The sequence below is a fragment of the Ischnura elegans genome (genome assembly GCF_921293095.1).
Source record: "Ischnura elegans chromosome 13 unlocalized genomic scaffold, ioIscEleg1.1 SUPER_13_unloc_2, whole genome shotgun sequence".
Lineage (NCBI taxonomy): Eukaryota > Metazoa > Arthropoda > Insecta > Odonata > Coenagrionidae > Ischnura > Ischnura elegans.
Window position 1 is genome coordinate 4,716,141 of NW_025791658.1, and position 22,158 is coordinate 4,738,298.

General features: G+C 38.2%; 1 protein-coding gene across 1 annotated transcript in view; it reads left to right on the top strand.

The window, feature by feature from the left end:
- The window catches only part of LOC124172756, a 30,051-nt gene continuing 7,893 nt past the window's right edge, over window positions 1–22,158 (top strand). The window contains exon 1 of the mRNA XM_046552243.1: window positions 1–43. Within this exon, the coding sequence (XP_046408199.1) occupies window positions 1–43 (43 nt within the window). The remainder of the gene's footprint in view (window positions 44–22,158) is intronic.

Here is a 22,158-nt window from a genome sequence, read left to right on the forward strand (position 1 = left end):
ATGGCGGGCTGCAGCACTTACGTTTCAGGGCTTTCCCCAAAAGGTGAGTTGAATTTGAGTATTGAGGTTCCTGTAAACCCTTATCATTTAAGGATTATCACTTACAGCCAGAGGCTCCTACGTGCATTTCTCACAAGGGGAGACCACGTACCTTGCTCCGCCTTTTTCAATGCCGTATTTTTTATAGCCTTCGGAATGGTGAAGACATCCCTGAACTAGTAGTGGTTCCGTTGAATGGGCCTTAGTTTGGCTGTAATTAATTAATTTTCATATTAACAATGAAAACACTTTGTTACTTCCACAAAATACACAGTTTCTATTTATTACCAGTTTCGGCTATTACACCATTTTCAAATACAAACAATATATGGTAGGGGCAGGTATATATATAGTGGTTGTTGATTTGGGGGTGGGGGGAAAAAGTTTTGGAATCAAGCTGGGATTGGTAATTCGTGGAAAAGCATAGGGGGGGGGGGACACAGTTTGTCAGGTGGGTTGTTGGGGTGGGGGATTTGGGAGGGTGATGAGTAATAAGGGGGATGGGTTGGGAAAGGTTGTGTCGTCGACAAGGTTTTCATTTATAACTATTTCTCGTATTTCCAAGGCATCCATCCTCCTTCCTTTACAAGTAAAATGGAGTATTTCAGGGTCAAAACTACTTCCGTGCCCCATTTCCAGGAGATGCCGGGGAAAGGTGACGTGTCGTCCTTGTTTTTCCAACATGCCCTGTGTTCCTTTGCCCTGGTGTTGAAGTCTTGTCCCGTTTGGCCGATGTAGCATGAATCACAATCATTACATTTTAATTTAAAAATGCCAGATTTTAATGTTGGTTCAATAACATCTTTAGCATTATTTAACAATCTACCCAAGGTGTTATTATTATAGAAAGCAACTTTGTATTTGTTTTTGTAATTTTCATACGGTACTTTTCACAAGCCACGTATAGCTCCATAAAATCGCCCCACTAAGCAGACAGGTCAGGTGGGGTAGTGGTATACCATGCTTTAGCGTTTAAGGCTACCACCCAGGGGACCAGGGTTCGGGGCTGCGTCATGGTAATTTATTTTGTTGTCTTCATTGTGATCATACGGCGTCAACTTTTTCATTAATTTTAATTGCCACAAGCATTTACATGAGACTATTTTTTTCTCATCATAATGGCGTTTAGGTATTTAAGCAGTGTCATTTCCAACGCGGAGATACAGAGATGTTTGTACACATGTTGTTGATTGCCTCGAGCCTTTTATGGCATGTGCTCGCGCAAGAGTGGTTTTCATTTTTAATGTGGATGTTGATCATTATATGCAATGAAAAAATTAACATTTTGGCACACACCAACCCTTGCTAGTGCAGTCGTCGTATCTCCGTCTTTGAAATGACACTGCATAAATACCTAAACGCCATTGTGATGATTAAAAAATAGTCTCATGTCTATGCTTGTCACAATTAAAATTAATGAAAAAGTTGACGCTGTATGATCATAATGAAGACAACAAGATATACAGCCATCATGAAGCCTCAAACCCTGGTCCCCTGGGTGGGCAGCCTTAAACGCTACTACAGGTATAGAGATTATACAGATAGAGATATATACAGATTTGGACTGCTCGTCGCATCATATGCTCAGCAGTCCATACCACCTTGTCCGGTATAGTCCGCAAATTTCCACAGGGAAGAATGACGCCTCGGTAGCTTAACTGGCTAAAGCACTCGGCTGGAAATCGAGGGATCTGGGTTCGAATCCTGGTCAATGCGAATGATATTTTCTCTGTGGATTTTTCGCACAATTTGTGCATTGCGGGTGACTCCCGTAAAGTTATCACCGTGGCTAGTCCCGGTGTACTTAAAATCGAAACTTAACTTTGAGCAGCGGAGTTTCAATTAATTTAGTATTGATTCGTAGGAGAGTTTCGTCTCGGGTCGAAACCAAACTCCTTGGTGATTTTAATTTCGTGCAGAGACGACAGTAAACCTAAGCCTCGTATTTTCATTTCTCTCCAAGGTCGAAACGAAACATTATCGTTTCGTTTCACATGCCAACCCTGGTTAAAACTCGATCAAAAAGTTTTGTTTGCTGGAACAATGTACATATGCATACAATGTTTCTGCTGCCATCCACTACAAAATGCTGGTAGCAAAGATGGCATTTAGCCCTTTCGAGACGGCGGAGTATTCGTCTTAGCATGACTGCTGTACTGAGCCTCTAGAGACTTCTTTCTCGTGGTACCGAGCATATTTGGAGGGCATTTGTTAAGAAGGGTCTCGCCGAACCTTTTTTGACCCCTCCCCGCTGGAACTCCACATTATCTCGGACTCCAAGAGTAGTTGTGGTCACTCCTTTCCGGCTTTACGACCATACCTGCGGCATTGGTTCGCGGTCAACTTATGTGTTGCTTACATGTATTTAGCATATGGATAATTGTTGCTTGCACGTAAAAAACAGGCTTTGAATTGACTTTCTCATTTCTTCCTGAGCATTGTCAAATTTTAATCGAAGTTATAAGGCCAATATTAACGCATTTAATGCAGCAACAATTTCCATGTTGATTTTTATACATAACTCGAGATATAAGTTAATATTTATGGTAGAATTTCGTTTAAAAATTGTAAACGCTGCTCAAAAGACAATTAATTCAATTCTTAGTTTACTTTTCTTGAGAACTGAACAAATATTTATTTCGAAACCTGACTGGATAAACAATTGTATGACCGCTGTCTCTTACCGCTGAGAGGGATTATAAAAGACGAGGGGTCCGGGTACCTGCTCCCGGATTCCAAGGGTAACTCCTAAATCCCGCAGGGTTGGGTCCCGAGACAAAGACGACGTAAACCTGTGACCATCCTAAAAGGGGGAGAGCTAGAAAACGTATGTATACGGCTTTTGTTCTCCTGTCCAGGAAAATCTCACACGTAAATATACGGCCGTCGTCTCCCGGGTCAGGAAACGTACACACGTATATATACGTGTATAGTAGGGAAAAGGTTAGTTAACAGAAAACTTTTTGTGTTTCGCGCTTTGCGAAGACAGAATCTATAGTTAATGTGTAACTTGCGTTCCATAACAAGTTGGGTTGGGATCCTCCAGGTGATACCAACACCCGTACCTCCAATACCAGCTGACCCTTACAAGTTAAGACTAAGGCTTGGGGTCCGGTGGACCTGCCTCTCAGCTGTTGACGTTGCGTGATATTGAGACGGATGCACCTCTGTTTACCCTCCGTAAAGTAAAACTATGAGCTTAACTTCCTTAGGGTTGAGTTATTCCGTTGGTTACACTACAGATTTCTTATTATAATAGCTATTTATTGAAGGTAATCGTGAGAAAAAGGCAGGGGATACGAAAGATTATGCACGGAAATATTTCTAAGTGATCGACGACCCAGAAGGAAATATGTAGTTAACGTAATTAATTCCTTTGGACAGGGGCCAGGAGTTTCGTTCGGGGGGGGGGGGGGGTACAAAATCAGGGGAAAAATTAAAAAAACATTGGGGTACTAATGTATTGGGTTTTTAATTTATTTAAACACCGTTGATAATCGAAAAAACTTCATTTATGAAAGAAATATTTTGCAAATTCATGAATTTTCAATATTTTCCTTTCTTTTATGAAAGCTTGGCTACGCCACTGACTTTGGATGCCTCTGTAGAAGAGCGCCCTAAAATATTCAATGACTTAGACATATAGAGTGGCTTTAAAATTAACTACCAAATTTCACCTTCCTGAATGCACTTCAGGTAGAAACCTAAAAAAAGTAACTTAATAAGTCTCGTGCTATCTTCTACCAAATTTTGCCTAATTATTTCAGGAGAGAAAATAATTTTTTCGAATTTCAACAACATTTGTTTAAAATAAAAATCATACAAACATTTCCAGGTAAACATTCAGTCTTTAATAAGTCAAATTGCACAACATTTATCAAGCAACTTCACAATGTCACAAGACATGGGCGTCGAAGCGTAAATATTGCTCCAGAAAGTGGAATAAATAAAAGCTGCCACAGGTACTTCATGTCAATGTCAGCCGCTAACAACCTCCATAAATCGTGCAATTTGAAGTTCACTGATGAACTGTCGCCGGTAATAGCTTTCAGTTTCACAGACACCATATTATCTGATAAAAAACATTAATAGTACAATTGTAAGGGCTAACAAGCAAACTTAATGAGATATAACGACATTTTAAAAAACAAACCCATAAGGAAGATGAAATAAAATATTATCAGTCTAATATTTTTAATGTCAAAATCAGTATTATGAAATTAAAATAATTTCCAAATTGGTTAAATGCCCAAGTAAATAACATCCAATTACGCAAGACTGATTAAAAGGAAATCAAATGTTACAAACGAGAGGACATTATTGAATAATTTCAATAATGGTAGCCACAACAGGTTTTCAATCACCATGAACCTGTAAAAAATTGAAAGGAGAATTCAAGTAGGGAAATCTATAAACAGGTTGACTTAGATTATGATCATTTTACTGCATTAGGTCACTAATATTGTACTTAATTGCAACATTTTCTTCAAGAAAAACACAGCGATTAAAATTTGAATGTTCGTTTGAAATTTCGTGGAAGTAAAAATGTGAGAATAATTTTACAAGCTATAAAATTTTCATTCTTGTACAGTAGTATGATAATAATAATAGATTTATTGGTCGTTAAGTAAATGGTTTACAATTGACCTCGTCAGTTCACTGTGCATACATATAATTACAATTTGCAACTTAAATAAAGAACAGGATTATTCAGAAAACCATATCTGCTGCATGAGTGAAAAACTCATACAGCCATTTAGATGCTAGCCAGGAGTGTACAACAGATTTGAATTTTGTACTGCTGCTTCCTCTTGCAGACTCAGGTAAATGATTGAATAGCTTGATGCCCATGTTTGAAAAGGAATTTTGTGTTATATTTAGTCTCATTTGACCTGCAAATAGGTGATTATTTCTTCTAGTGTCATGATCGTGTATGTCGGATCTTATTGTAAATGACTGGAGATTGTCTTTCGTATGTACAAGTCCTATCTATATACATATAATTACAATTTGCAACTTAAATAAAGAACAGGATTATTCAGAAAACCATATCTGCTGCATGAGTGAAAAACTCATACAGCCATTTAGATGCTAGCCAGGAGTGTACAACAGATTTGAATTTTGTACTGCTGCTTCCTCTTGCAGACTCAGGTAAATGATTGAATAGCTTGATGCCCATGTTTGAAAAGGAATTTTGTGTTATATTTAGTCTCATTTGACCTCCAAATAGGTGATTATTTCTTCTAGTGTCATGATCGTGTATGTCGGATCTTATTGTAAATGACTGGAGATTGTCTTTCGTATGTACAAGTCCTATCTATATACATATAATTACAATTTGCAACTTAAATAAAGAACAGGATTATTCAGAAAACCATATCTGCTGCATGAGTGAAAAACTCATACAGCCATTTAGATGCTAGCCAGGAGTGTACAACAGATTTGAATTTTGTACTGCTGCTTCCTCTTGCAGACTCAGGTAAATGATTGAATAGCTTGATGCCCATGTTTGAAAAGGAATTTTGTGTTATATTTAGTCTCATTTGACCTTCAAATAGGTGATTATTTCTTCTAGTGTCATGATCGTGTATGTCGGATCTTATTGTAAATGACTGGAGATTGTCTTTCGTATGTACAAGTCTATATTATATACAACCCGATGTGTGACAGATAGCTCACTTATCACTCATTCACGTATACAAATTCCCGACCACTTCCGGACGTGCTGGGAAGACGAAATTTTTACGGGTCGTGGAGAAAAAATATTCATCGGGGGGAAAAGTCCGAAAACTCGAAAAAGTCGATCGGTTTTCGAGATATATCGATCCGAATTAACATTGGAGCCTTATGGGACTAAAACATATTCCATTATTTGCCTACTTAAAAATGTCACGGGAACATGAAATTTCACTGACGGAAACTAGGTTTTTTGGCCGATTTTTTGATGCGAAACATTTTGCCATATTTTGATTGAAAGTATTTTTTATAATTTTTTTAAATTTCCAATGCTTTTCTTATGGGCCTATCTTTGGATTTTTTTAAAACCAACTTATAATCGTTGTAGGAATAAGTCCCTAACGTATGAGACACTAGATGTTTTGGTTGATTTTTTGGTGTGGTCGCCTTTGCAATTTTTTGTTTAAAAGTATTTTTTTTAACAATTTAAAATTTCCAATGCTTTTCTTATGGGCTCACTTTGGGAATTTTTTTGACCAATTTGCAATAATCGTAGGACCAATTCAATTTAATGCAAGATACTAGATTTTTTTCTCAATCTTTTGCCTATCTTCATATATCCATAAGACGAACGAATTTCGAGTAATTAACGATTATGTATTTCCATTGAATTGGCGACTCCTACAACGTTTGGTAACTTACAACACATCCGCCGTGAAGTTTGCATTCCCTCAACACACGATTTTAAATTTTTCGGAATTTTTTTCTGCCACTTTCCGACGACGTACGGCCACCAAATTCAGGTGATTGACGTCTTTCTCGTGCCTCTACGTGCCGCAACCAGGAGAACGCAGAATATTTAATTTTAACGGGTGACACCGTCGAAGAAATATGCTTACACTACAGTTACAGAGCCGAAATTTTTATCCAAGGTAAACGATGCCGCGTTATACAGAACAAGCACTTAAGGTCCCCCGAAAACCCCCTCTGATCCCCCCAAAAAAATAAAAATTACTTAATAAGTGGTATATTTCGTGTACCATCCATCCCAGTTGTATCGTTTTTATTGATTCCGAATGGGAATTGTGGCGGCTATATTTACCCGTCATGTTCAATTATCCTGCCCCAATTACACACCCGCAATAAAATTTCAAATTTTTAAATGTACATTTCTTAACAAAATAGTAGAGTAATAAAAGGGGTTCCAGGACATGGACACCTAAAGGCGATTTTTTTAAAACCACTTCCCCATAAGGTACGGCTACGAAATTCACAGGAGTTACGCCTTATGAAAGCGCCTATGCACCGCTATGTGAAGAATTCAGAATTGGTAATCTATACGTTAATAATAGGGGAAAATTCATTGCTCCTCTTAAGCTAGAGCGCTGGAATTTTTATTGTGGGTAGGCAAACAAAATGTTTGCAGAAAACTCCCTACAAATTTCACGCAGCTTCCTGTAACACCAGGGAAAAAATTCTTTTTTTCTGTAAATAGCATGCTTTTCCGTCGTTTTCCCATAATTGAGCAGTAATTCCGTTCTCCTGTGCATCATCGCTAAGGAATTCATTTCGACGACAAGTAGGCCTATGTGCCAGTTGAAAAATATTGTCTTTACCTTCGCTGTGCCCTCTCGGCCGGTAAACTTGGGGATATTTTCAATTGGGGCGTGGGGATCCCTTTTCCGCTACGTGTACGAATAAAAAAGGGAAACGCGCCTTGCCAGTTACCTCTTTGGGTGGCGTGGAGAAACTGGTGTACACTCATTCAAACTATGAATTTCAGCTTCACTGGAGAAAGGCAGTGATTGCTTCATATTATATAGCAGTGAAGAGGCCTGCGGCACACAGGATGTACGAGACGGGGCGGGGTGGGGGGAAAGTTTCGGGGGGGGCCTAGGGGGGGCGGGGACGGGGGGGCACTTGCAAAAACCGTGACAAGACAGCGAAAGGGGAAAATCCGCATATTTACAGGAATTGCAGCTTCACTGGAAAAATGCCGTGATTGCTTAATATTAGCAGTGAAGAGGGCGGAATATTTAAACGATATTATAGTACTTGTGTGGACCTCTATTTTTATATTCTTATTTCCTGAAAAACATTGCACAGCTTTACGTCAATCAATTTATAATTGCATTAACTCTTTCCATTAAATAACATCATTTTGTATCCATTCCTCATTTTCAATCATTTTCTTCTAAGCAGGCTGTTTCCTTCTCCCTTTCCTTCGATGATATTCATTTTCCAGTCTCATTTTAACCAGTGTATCCGTAGAGATCTCCTGTCTTTCCTTCTTTCTAGTATTTTTAGATATTAGCCTGATAGACTTTGGACGTACCTTCTCTGGGGGTGACAACATTGCCCTCTAAAACGAAGTTTTCACCCCGGGATGTCCTGGGCTTTCGAGATTCTTCTCGGGTTCTAAATGAAATTCTAAAAGTGCAACAAACTGATCTTCGACATTGGCTTGTGCAAGGTGTTTGTCATTAGAAATGACATTAAATACAATTATTTTTCCTACATTGTACCCACCAACTCTGCCTCTTGTTGTTCTCTCTGCTGAGTGGTTACTTGGCCATTCCCAGTTACAATATTACTAGTTCAAAGGGCCAAACACACAAGCTAATGGCTGCGGTTTGTCACTCCAGTGAGGTGGCAAAGTAAACATTACCACCCCAATCATTTTTACTAACTCGATAGCATCAACAGAAATATGTGATTCATGGTTGTGTGCAATTAGCTATGCAGTATCATTTTTAGAACACTTTGCATGATCGATGAAATGCTTTATAATCAGTAAATATTAATGGATAGTCGTTATCCAGATGGGTTTGCGTCACCTGCTCATCTCATAAGTCAAGCAGTATTTTTGGGAGGAATTTCACTCTAGATAACACAAAAAATGAAGGAATTATATTAACCTGAGCATTTATAATGTTGCATAATGTCATCGAGGATCCTCTTTTACAGCGGAGGTGACTTCACCCACTTGCGTTTCATCTTTTCGAGCTATCACTTTCCCTTGGATTTGAACGATAGTGGAAGCACTTTCATCATGATTCATTCTTGATTTATATTTTTCGAGAAAGGAACAAGAACATTTTTCGCAAAACGCCTGTATAAACAATTTATGACCGCGGACGTTTACTGCTTTCAAAGTCGTTGGGAGAATGGGGTTCCGCATTAATTTCTAACCTTTTCGTTGTTTATTTTATCATTGAAATGATTTCGCTACGGATTTCCAGTAAATACATATCTTTGTGCATCCTTTTTCTACTTCGTGCATTTCTCCTCATCCACTGTATTTCGTTTCGGAAGTTTTAGGGGACACTTCAAGCAAATTTTTAAATTATTGCGCTTTTATTTTTGTTTAAAACGGAAGTTAATATTTTGAATCTACTTTCATTGATTGGAAGTTTCGGAAATTCTTAAAGTATCCATCAACTGTTAATTTATCATTTACGTAACGGAAATGGAAAGGTTCGGCAAAAAATATGCATGCTTACTTCCATTCCCATAAACAGTTGAAAATTATTCGATACACTTCCTTTCCACCGTGTGATGAGCATGTAGGAATCCAATTGCATGCTGTATATTCGTGATTTATAAACCCCTACCAAGCATACCAGAGGTGTCTTATACTGCAGCTGTTCCGTGGTTGTCAGCCGCCATGACTCCTCCCACGGAAGGCGGGGTTTAGGTGGTGGGAGCTACGTCACACGTCCGTCCGGCGTATAGTGGGAAGGTTTTAAGGTTTAGGAAAAACCGCAAGTAATACATTTCACTCAAAATAGTTGAAATACTTAAGTTTTTTCTTCGATGAAAAATGCCCCACTCTGCCCCAGGCAGGGACAGGCTTGCGTTGGTCAACAAAATACAAATTTTAAATTAATTGAGGGCAAAAAATGAATTTATATACATTAATAGGTTAAATATATATGCAAGCGAGCATATTTATCAATGAAATTATTATTCAAGATACATGCGCGGATGAAAAATATTAAGTCATGTTATTATCAATTTTAAATCACTGCTTGCAATTATTTTCATCAAAATTTCATTATTTTAATGGCTTAAGTCCTTTGAATTTAGTGACTTTATTCTAAAATTAATGCTTTTCCTTCCATTTCCAATCCCCTTCCGTAGGCCTTTCATATAAAAATCTTTAATTTTCATGACATTTTACCGCTCATTTTTCAACATTTTCTTCTTAGCAGCCTGTTTCTTCTCCCTCTCCTTTGATGATATTCATTTTTCAATCTCTTTTTAACCAGTGACGATCGATTTTCAGTTATGATTACAGCATACCGGTCACTTTGATTTTATTTTATTTGAATTTGTATAAATTGGAATAAGTTTTGAAAATATAAGTATGGTTTCAGTATACGTATTTCGGATAAAATATCCATGGAGAAATGAATTATCTTGAATGGAACGTCGTTGAATTTTCACTGTTAAAAATTTAATTTATCTAGAGAACAGCTATATACTCGGACGGGATGGTAACGTGACTTTTAGATACATTGTCGATTGAAAAATGAGCTAAATTATATAAAAGAAATCAACTGCCATCGTGTTGCAAAAATAGTTTCTTGAGATTAGCAAAGGTGATCACGTGGCCGCAACCACAATCTATTCCCTACTTATGTGTTTATAAGTAAAACTAAATGAAAGAAAAGTAACTACGCATTCAATTATTAAACAGTAAATATCCAATATTGTCACACGACGCTTACTGCTTTCATCGTAATCATGCCATCAAGTAGTAACTCGAACCGTGTCTCTGTGATGAGAAATACCGATTTCGTTCAGTTTGCAAAAATTCCTCCTGCATGTACCGGACACGTGCATGTACCTGCGTATTGCTGAAATGAAACCTATGGCGTTAATACTTAGGACCCTGATGTCAATTCCTTGCGCTGCAGTTTACTTCATAAAATCTGCCATGCCCTGCAGCTATACCAATAAGAGTAATTTTTCCGACAACGTCATGTACTATCAATGTTGTATCCTATATTTCGAGATAAACTATGCTAATTACGCAATGGTTCTTTTTTTGCCTTCATGTCGGAGTCGCAGACGCCTAAATGGACGATCGATATTGAATTATGGTTAAAGTACACCGGTGATATTGATGTCATTTTACTTGAATTACGATAAATTGGAATAATTATCGGAAATATAAATTTACTTTTACCATTCGTATTTCGGAGAAAATAGTCATGGATAAAGAATTATCTGGAAAGGAACGTCGTCGATTTTTCACAGTTAAAATTTTTATTTCCTTTGGGAGAAGGTATATAATCTGACGGGATGGTAACGTGATTTTTAGATACTTTATTATTTGAAAAATGACATGTATTTCTTCTTATCGTCTGTATTTCCCTCCGGGCCTCCTCTGTTTACGTGAAACAGATATGTGTATAATTGTTCATTGAACCTAAATTTTAATCTTGGAATTGCGTTCCTCCATTCATCATGAGAAATCTTAAATTTTAAACGAAGTTATAACATCAATATCAGCCCAAGTAAGCGTCAAAATTACTCACGTTGACATAAGGGCGGAAATTTATAAAAACGTAATAATCGATCGCAAAACTTCGTTAAATAATTGTTATCGCTGCTCTGAAGACGAACGATACCATTCTTGTTTCACATTTCTCGAGAAACGAACACAACTGTACTTCGCTGAAGGGATGACTAAACAATAACTGACCGCCGACCCAACCCAAACTGCCCGTGTGGTCGTTCACAGACCCCGTTGACTGCAATGCCCCGGGGCGATTACCTCCCAAGAGGGAGTAATCCCCCCCCTTAACGGCCTTCATCTTTATGTGAAATAGCTATGTGGCTAATTGTTGATTGAACTTTAATTTCATTCTTTGAATTGTATTCCTCGATTCATTATGAGAAATCTCAAATTTTGAACGAAGTTCTACCGACAATATTAGCGACAGTAAGCAGTAAATTTATTCATGTTGACTTCAGGGCGGAAATGGGTAAAATCGTTAAAATTGATCGCAGAACTTCGTTTAAAAATTGTTATGGCTGCTTTGAAGATGAACAATGGCATTCATGATTTACATTTTTCGATGAACGAACTATAATTTATCTCGCAAAACTACTGGATAAACAATTCGTCACGGCCGGCCCACGAGCCCTTGGGGTTCGTTCACGGACCTGCGATACAGGTACCTGCTCAGCCCTCGGGCGATTTCACCATAATACCCCCGTTACGCTCTTGCGTTATGGCCTGCTTATCTTATATCAAATAAATATGTGGATAGTTGTCCAGTAAACGTAAATTGCAGACTTGCAATCGAATTCCTCGTTTAATTATGAGAATTTCGAAACTTTGAACGACGTTCTAACGTCAATTTTAACGTTTAAAAGCAAGAACATTTTCCATATTGACGCTACGGCGGTACACCACATAAAGGTTGATAGTTACATTATAATTTTTTTTAGTGTAAGCGCTACTCTTAACACGAACAATTCCATCCTTGAGTTATCTTTTTCTAGAAGGGAACATGTAAATATTTCGCAAAACTCCTGGATTGACAATTTATGAGCGCGGAGGCTTTCAGCTTTCAGAGTCGTTGGGAGACAGGGGTTACGAATTACTTTCTAACCTTTTCGATGTTTATTTCATCTATATAATTATTTCGCTACGGATTTCCTATAAATACATATCTTTGTGCATGCTCTTCCTATGTCATGTATTTCTTCTTATCCTCTGTATTTCATCTTCGAATTACTTGGGGACACTTCATGCCAATTTCAAAAAAAACCCTGACAAGAATTCCAAAGGTGAAATTCCGCATATTTTCATTTTTCACATACACATTTAAAACTCCACGTGGCGGTAACCCATTTTTCGTCGCAAGCGAAAGGGGTTTTTCCTTTCCGAGGGCTCAAACTCAACAAAGAGCAGATGGAGTGTTCAATGACCTTGCCGGCGCGGCGCGGATTAGGGGTGTCCGTTGGGCCGGGGCGGCCGCCCACCATTGCGAATTCCCTAACCCGGCGTAGACTGGGGTTTTCCACGTTTTTGAATGTGGAGGAGGGGTGGTGGGAGATGCTTTCTCTGAGGCGGGTACACCTGCATAAAGGATATGCCCTAAACATGAAACACATTGCCGACAAACACATTCCCCAATACGATATGGGCCCCCCAATATTTTTATAAGTCGGCGCCCCTGATTTATGCTGATCAGATTATCTAATAAATATTTACGTGTTTCCTCAGATATGTATATGATGACACAATGAATTTGCTAACTCTGTATTTTGTCTTTGCAATTACTTTTATTGAATTGCATCTTCGTGGAAATGTCTCCTTCCCTACGGGCCTCCTCTGTTTACGTGAAAGAACTAAGTGGATAATTGTTCATTGAACCTAAACTTTCATCTTGAAATTACGTTCCTCCATTCATCATGAGAAATCTTAAAATTTAAACGAAGTTATAACGTCAATATCAGCCCAAGTAAGCGTCAAAATTACTCACGTTGACATAAGGGCGGAAATTTATAAAAACGTTATAATTGATCGCAGAACTTCGTTCAAAAATTGTTATCGCTGCTCTGAAGACGAACAATACCATTCTTGTTTCACATTTCTCGAGAAACGAACACAACTTTATTTCGCTAAAGGGATGAATAAACAATAACTGACCGCCGACCCAACCCACACTGCTCGTGTGGTCGTTCACAGACCCCGTTGACTGGAAGGGCCCGGGGCGATTACTTCCCAAGAGGGAGTAATCCCCGCCCTTAACGGCCTTCTTTCATTATGTGAAATAGATATGTGGCTAATTGTTGATTGAACTTTAATTTCATTCTTTGAATTGTATTCCTCGATTCATTATGAGAAATCTCAAATTTTGAACGAAGTTCTACCGACAATATTAGCGACAGTAAGCAGTAAATTTATTCATGTTGACTTCAGGGCGGAAATGGGTAAAATCGTTAAAATTGATCGCAGAACTTCGTTTAAAAATTGTTATGGCTGCTTTGAAGATGAACAATGGCATTCATGATTTACATTTTTCGATAAACGAACTATAATTTATCTCGCAAAACCACTGGATAAACAATTCGTCACGGCCGGCCCACGACCCTCTGGGCTTCGTTCACAGACCTGCGATACAGGTACCTGCTCAGCCCTTGGCGATTCCACCGTAATACCCCTGTTACGCTCCTGCGTTATGGCCTGCTTACCTTATATCAAATATCTATGTGGATAATTGTCCAGTAAACGTAAATTGCAGACTTGCAATCGAAGTCCTCGTTTAATTATGAGAATTTTGAAACTTTGAACGACGTTCTAACGTCAATTTCAACCTATATAAGCAAGAACATTTTCCTTATTGACGCTCCGGCGGAACACCATACAAAGATTGACAGTTACATTATAATTTTTTTAGTGTAAGCGCTACTCTTAACACCAACAATTCCATCCTTGAGTTATCTTTTTCTAGAAGGGAACATGTAAATATTTCTCAAAACTCCTGGATGGACAGTTTATGAGCGCGGAGGCTTTCCGCTTTCAGAGTCGTTGGGAGACAGGGGTTACGAATTACTTTCTAACCTTTTCGATGTTTATTTTATCTATATAATTATTTCGCTACGGATTTCCTATAAATACATATCTTTGTGCATGCTCTTCCTATGTCATGTATTTCTTCTTATCCTCTGTATTTCATCTTCGAATTACTTGGGGACACTTCATGCCAATTTTTAAAAAAACCCTGCGTTCCTCCATTCATCATGAGATATCTTAAATTTTAAACGAAGTTATAACGTTAATATCAGCCCAAGTAAGCGTCAAAATTACTCACGTTGAATTAAGGGCGGAAATTTATAAAAACGTTTAATTGATCGCAAAACTTCGTTAAATATTTGTTATCGCTACTCTGAAGACGAACGATACCATTCTTGTTTCACATTTCTCGAGAAACGAACACAACTGTACTTCGCTGAAGGGATGACTAAACAATAACTGACCGCCGACCCAACCCACACTTCCCGTGTGGTCGTTCACAAACCCCGATGACTGGAATGCCCCGGGGCGATTACCTCCCAAGAGGGAGTAATCCCCGCCCTTAAGGGCCTTCTTTCTTTATGTGAAATGGCTATGTGGCTAATTGTTGATTGAACTATAATTTCATTCTTGGAATTGTATTCCTCGATTCATTATGAGAAATCTCAAATTTTGAACGAAGTTCTACCGACAATATTAGCGACAGTAAGCAGTAAATTTATTCATGTTGACTTCAGGGCGGAAATGGGTAAAATCGTTAAAATTGATCGCAGAACTTCGTTTAAAAATTGTTATGGCTGCTTTGAAGATGAACAATGGCATTCATGATTTACAGTTTTAGAGAAACGAACAATAATTTATCTCGCAAAACTACTGGATAAACAATTCGTCACGGCCGGCCCACGAGCCCTTGGGGTTCGTTCACGGACCTGCGATACAGGTACCTGCTCAGCCCTCGGGCGATTTCACCATAATACCCCCGTTACGCTCTTGCGTTATGGCCTGCTTATCTTATATCAAATATATATGTGGATAGTTGTCCAGTAAACGTAAATTGCAGACTTGCAATCGAATTCCTCGTTTAATTATGAGAATTTAGAAACTTTGAACGACGTTCTAACGTCAATTTTAACGTTTAAAAGCAAGAACATTTTCCATATTGACGCTACGGCGGTACACCACATAAAGGTTGATAGTTACATTATAATTCTTTTAGTGTAAGCGCTACTCTTAACACGAACAATTCCATCCTTGAGTTATCTTTTTCTAGAAGGGAACATGTAAATATTTCGCAAAACTCCTGGATGGACAGTTTATGAGCGCGGAGGCTTTCCGCTTTCAGAGTCGTTGGGAGACAGGGGTTACGAATTACTTTCTAACCTTTTCGATGTTTATTTTTATCTATATAATTATTTCGCTACGGATTTCCTATAAATACATATCTTTGTGCATGCTCTTCCAATGTCATGTATTGCTTCTTATCGTCTGCATTTCATCTTCGAATTACTTGGGGACACTTCATGCCAATTTTAAAAAACACCCTGACAAGAATTCCAAGGGTGAAATTCCGCATATTTTCATTTTTCACATACACATTTAAAACTCCACGTGGCGGTAACCCATTTTTCGTCGGAAGCGAAAGGGGTTTTTCCTTTCCGAGGGCTCAAACTCAACAAAGAGCCGATGGAGTGTTCAATGACCTTGCCGGCGCGGCGCGGATTAGGGGTGTCCGTTGGGCCGGGGCGGCCGCCCGCCATTGCGAAATCCCTAACCCGGCATGGACTGGAGTTTTCCAAGTTTTTGAATGGGGAGGAGGGGTGGTGGGAGATGCTTTCTCTGAGGCGGGTACACCTGCATAAGGAGATATGCCCTGAACATGAAACACATTGCCGACAAACACATTCCCCAATACAATGCAACCTACTTAATGCAATTACAATATTTAATCACCAACGACATAGCAGCGTAGAGTTATTAATCACATTCACAGTAACTCAGCAGTAGAACATATTATCAAACAGTAACTGTTGAAATCCGCCTATAATTAAAAATGGGACTTTTAGCTGTAATTAATTTTTCTTCGTCATAATTGGAATGCGTGGAAAGGAATACATCTTCACCCATTGACGGACGTCCGAGAACCCTAGGGCTGTTGTTAGTTACGCAAGGATTTATGCTGATCAGATTATTTAATTCATATTTACGTGTTTCCTCAGATATGTATTTGAAGACACAATGGGAGTATCAAAGGTGCGTCACGGTAGAGGTCGAATCCCCAGACTGAAAAGGTTGACAAAACCTCACCCACCCTATGTCCCGTTCTCCATACTTTGGACCATGGATAGCTCAATACACCCGAATACCATAAAATGTCCGAGACAATATTTGTGGAGCCGAAGTGTCACCCTCCATCTGTTGCAAGACTTTGCCAAATAATAGTACATACGGAAAACGTGACAACTTATTGTTTTTTATTATTCGACATGTACACATAATATTACTTATTTAATTACAATTACTTTACGAAATTGTTACATGCTTATCAACGCATATAATACGCATACTCAAACTCGTGCCTAAATAACATGTAATGGAAGATAAGAAGACTTGCACGAAGAGTTTTAAGACAATATAGCACAGCTACGCCAAATGAAGGAAAGGTGGTAACAATTATTAAATATCAACTAAGCTGCATGTTTACACTTTCATAGGTTGATAATTGCGTATATATGACTACAAAAATGTTTGATAAAATCATATCATGCCAATAAATTGCAGTTGCACTAAAAAAAGGCTGTGGCTGCTTACTAATTGCAGCTAAGGGGACGGAATATTTTAAGCGATATTACATTACGTGTATGGATCTTTGTTTCCATATTGCGATTTCCTGAAAAGCATTGCAGAGCTTTTAAACATTCAATTCATAATTGCGATAATTCTTTCAAATGAATAAAATCATTTTGTGTCCATTCCTTGTTCTATAACATTCGTAGACAATTACTTTACCATAATGTTGCATGCATAGACAGCTAACGATGTCGTGTTGAAGTCAGGACGAAAATGGATCAAAACGTTAAAATTGATCCCAGATCTTCGTTTAAAAATTGTAATCGCTCTTCGTAAGACAAACAATACCATTCTTGATTTATATTTTTTTCGAGAAAGGAACAAGAACATTTTTCGAAAATACGCATGCATAAATAATTAATGACCGCGGACGCTTACTGCTTTCAGATTCGTTGGGAGACAGGGTTTTCGAATTAATTTATAATCTTTTCGTTCCTCATTTTATTATTAAAATGATTTTGCTATTTCTGTGTTTTGTAATTGCAATTACTTTTATTGAATTGCATCTTCGTGGAAATGTTTTCCCCCGTACCATTTCTTGATTTTTATTTCATCCATTACTTTCTACGTTGGAACTTACTTTCATAATTCCATCCATCTCACCGGGCTGCCTGAATTATTCGGGTTAGGTAGCATGGACTCTTCTGGCGGATGGCAGGGGAGGCCGAGATTGGTTGGCTGTAGTGGGGATAGGGCGTGGAATGGGTGCTTTTCAACTCGCAGGGGGTGGGGGATGTGTTGAGCGTGGCACGTGAGGGCAGTGCGTCACTTCCAAATCAGTACTCGAGAGAAACGCATCCTTTGTGCCTGTGTCCTCTCATTTCCATTGAGTGAAGTGAACTTCTCTGTGGGGTAAATACCTGCAGTTGCCTTTTCCAGGAACATCCATCAGATTCTTCCGTGTGAGAAGGGACGTGTCTTGGGGCTGCAAATCACCGCACTGATTCCTGGTAAGTACAACGATTTCTCTCTTTTTTATTATTGCTGTGGTTGCCACGTTCCGTTTGGCGAAGAAATTATACCTCCTCCGATTTTGTCGCCCGCGATTCCGAGATATGTACTTCACTGTGGAAATTCTTTTCCACTTCATGTAGTTCGACGTTGCGATGTTACTTTCTGCTACTTGCGCGAGAAATTTCTTCGCTTTCATAATTTTCCATTTCAATGAGTTGACGACCGAACTTAGGTTGTTCTATTCAATCAAATGTACGACGAACTACTTCATGTGATAACCATACTTACCACTACCGATAAATAGATGATGATAATAGCAGATTTTTCATGGCTAAATTGCGTTTTGCAGTCATTGGTAACGAAGCAGATTGCCTTACAATGCAATGAGTACATAAAAAACAAATACTACAGCTGTGAGCTCGTCGCAATGAAATGAATCGATTCAAAGGCAGTACTCCTGTAATCCTGGAACAAATAGCATTCCACTGCGTACCGGTTGTAGATCGTTGAGACAATAAATCATTACCACTTGCGGAAAATAAAAAAAAGTCAATATTGTAACGCGCTTGCTTATCTCCTTCATCTATGCATGCAAATACGATGGTGAAGCGAAATTCACCAGGTCATCTGGTTTTAAATAAATAAAAGATCGTACCAGTTTTCCACATTTTCAACTGCGTACTAAGTGTTTCCGCTCACTGACCCGTTATCTGGTATGAGGCACTGCAGAGTCGAGGCAATAGGGAAAGATACTATTAGGTACGGTAAAAAATTTGATTGAAACTATGAAACTAGTGTGGTGGGAGTATTTATCTTAAATATCCTACACTTTGATGTTTATTATTAAGCACTTCATTTCCTTTGCCAACCTACTTGATACATATATTTCTTCAAATATTTTCATATTTCATGACATGGTCATTTGTACGAAAGAGTTTGGTAAAAAAATTAATCCATTCCATATGATTGTGAGTTCGGTAACTTTAATCGAAGTTACCATTCCTTTAACGTAGGTGATTCGTTGTTTGGTTTTTATTATAAAACTCCATATTGTTATGGTTTAATATGGTTTGGTGGCATTTACAGCTTCGTAACTTTGCGAACGGTCAGTCGTTCCCATCTCCTGTGCAACAACACAGAATTACAGTGGAAAGATTCTTGAACAGGTCTTACATAAAAGATAGATTGCTATAAATGAATTTGTTTTCATTATTTGGGATGGCGACAACGTCTTCATTGGCTTTATGTTCATGTTTCCATTTATTTCGTCTTTAAAATCCTTGTAATCGCTGCTTCTATGACGACGAACAATGCCATTTTTGAGTTACATTTTCCGATAAACTAACAAAAATTTAATTTGGTAAACGCATGCACGGAAAAAAAATTTGTTTAAAACTATCGAACTGGTGTGATAGGGAGTATTTCTGTTAAATATACTTCAATTTTGATGCAAATTACTTAGCACTTGATTCATTTTACCAAACGCTATCGTGAGCCTTTCATATATTCCATCAAACATTTTGGTATAGCGTAATTTGGTCAATTGCACGAAAGAGTTTGGTAAAAATAACTGAATTAATTTAATACGATTCTGAGTTTTGTAACTTTCTTCGAAGTTATGCTTAACTCTACGAAGGTGATTGCTTGTTTGGTAAAAATTATCAAACATGCAAATTTGGTTTAATAGAATTTAATAAGCGTCCCGTAATCTATCGAACGGTCTGTTGTACCTCTTTTGTTTATGCGAATGCACATTTTCAGTTGAAAGAGTCTAAAACAGGCCTTACATAAAACATAGGTTGGTAGAAATGATATTATTTCCATTATTTGTGATGGCGATAACGTTTCCATTTTAATTACGTTCATTTTTCTGTTGGCTCCTGCTTTATATTACAATGGTTTCCGAAAGCTGGTGCATCAAAGACAATGATTGAATAGCGTATTCTCTTGGATATTAAAGCTGTGAGGAAATGTTTGTTTATTTTGACACATTAAAGCCTGCTTACCTTATGTCAAATATCTATGTGGATAGTTGTCCAGTAAACGTAAATTGCAGACTTGCAATCGAATTCCTCGTTTAATTATGAGAATTTCGAAACTTTGAACGACGTTCTAACGTCAATTTTAACGTTTAAAAGCAAGAACATTTTCCATATTGACGCTACGGCGGAACTCCACACAAAGGTTGATAGTTACATTAGAATTTTTTTAGTGTAAGCGCTACTCTTAACACGAACAATTCCATCCTTGAGTTATCTTTTTCTAGAAGGGAACATGAAAATATTTCGCAAAACTCCTGGATTGACAATTTATGAGCGCGGACGCCTACAGCTTTCAGAGTCGTTGGGAGACAGGGGTTACGAATTACTTTCTAACCTTTTCGATGTTTATTTCATCTATATAATTATTTCGCTACGGATTTCCTATAAATACATATCTTTGTGCATGCTCTTCCTATGTCATGTATTTCTTCTTATCCTCTGTATTTCATCTTCGAATTACTTGGGGACACTTCATGCCAATTTTAAAAAAAACCCTGACAAGAATTCCAAGGGTGAAATTCCCCTTTTTTCAGTTTACACATACACATTTAAAATTCCACGTGGCGGTAACCCACTTTTCGTCGCAAGCGAGGGGTTTTCCTTTCCGAGGGCTCACAGTCAACAAAGAGCCGATGGAGTGTTCAATGACCTTGCCGGCGCGGCGCGGCGCAGGGGTGTCCGTTGGGCCGAGGCGGCCGCCCGCCATTGCAAAATCCCTAACCCGGCATGGACTGGGGTTTTCCAAGTTTTTGAATGGAGAGGAGGGGTGGTGGGAGATGCTTTCTCTGAGGCGGGTACACCTGCACATCGACATATGCCCTGAACATGAAACACATTGCCGACAAACACATTCCCCAATACAATGTAACCTACTTAATGCAATTACAATGTTTAATCACCAACGACATAGCGGCGTAGAGTTATTAATCTCATTCACAGTAACTCAGCAGTAGAACATATTATCGAACAGTAACTGTTGAAATCCGCCGATAATTAGAAATGGGACTTGCACCTGGAATTAATTTTTCTTCGTCATAATTGGAATGCGTGGAAAGGAATACATCTTCACCCATTGACGGACGTCCGAGAACCCTAGGGCTGTTGTTATTTACGCAAGGATTTATGCTGATCAGATTATTTAATTCATATTTACGTGTTTCCTCAGATATGTATATGACGACACATAGGGTTTTTCAAAGGTGCGTCACGGTAGAGGTGGAATCCTCACACTGAAAAGGTTGACAATACACTCACCCACCTTTTCTCCCGTTCTCCTTACTTTGGACCATGAAGACTAGTATTGGATAGCTAAATACACCCGAATACCATAAAATGTCCGAGACAATATTTGTGGAGCCGAAGTGTCACCCTCCATCTGTTGCAAGACTTTGCCAAATAATAGTACATACGGAAAACGTGACAACTTATTGTTTTTTATTATTCGACATGTACACATAATATTACTTATTCAATTACAATTACTTTACGAAATTGTTACATGCTTATCAACGCATATAATACGCATACTCAAACTCGTGCCTAAATAACATGTAATGGAAGATAAGAAGACTTGCACGAAGAGTTTTAAGACAATAAAGCACAGCTACGCCAAATGAAGAAAAGGTGGTAACAATTATTAAATATCAACTAAGCTGTATGTTAACACTTTCATAGGTTGCTAATTGCGTATAGACGACTACAAAATTTTTAAAAACTCATATCAGGCCAATAAATGTCAGTTTTACTAAAAATGGCAGTGACTGCTTACTAATTGCAGTGAAGGGGGCCGAATATTTTAAGCGATGTTATTTAACGTGTATGGATCTCTGTTTCCATATTGCTATTTCCTGAAAAGCATTGCAGAGCTTTTAAACAATCAATTCATAATTACGATAATTCTCTCAAAAGAATAACATCATTTTGTATCCAGTCCTCGTTCTATATCAATCGTAGACAATTACTTTACCATCATGTTACATGCATAGACAGCTTACGATGTCGTGTTTACGTCAGGGCGAAAATGGATCAAAACATTATAATTGATCCCAGATCTTCGTTTTA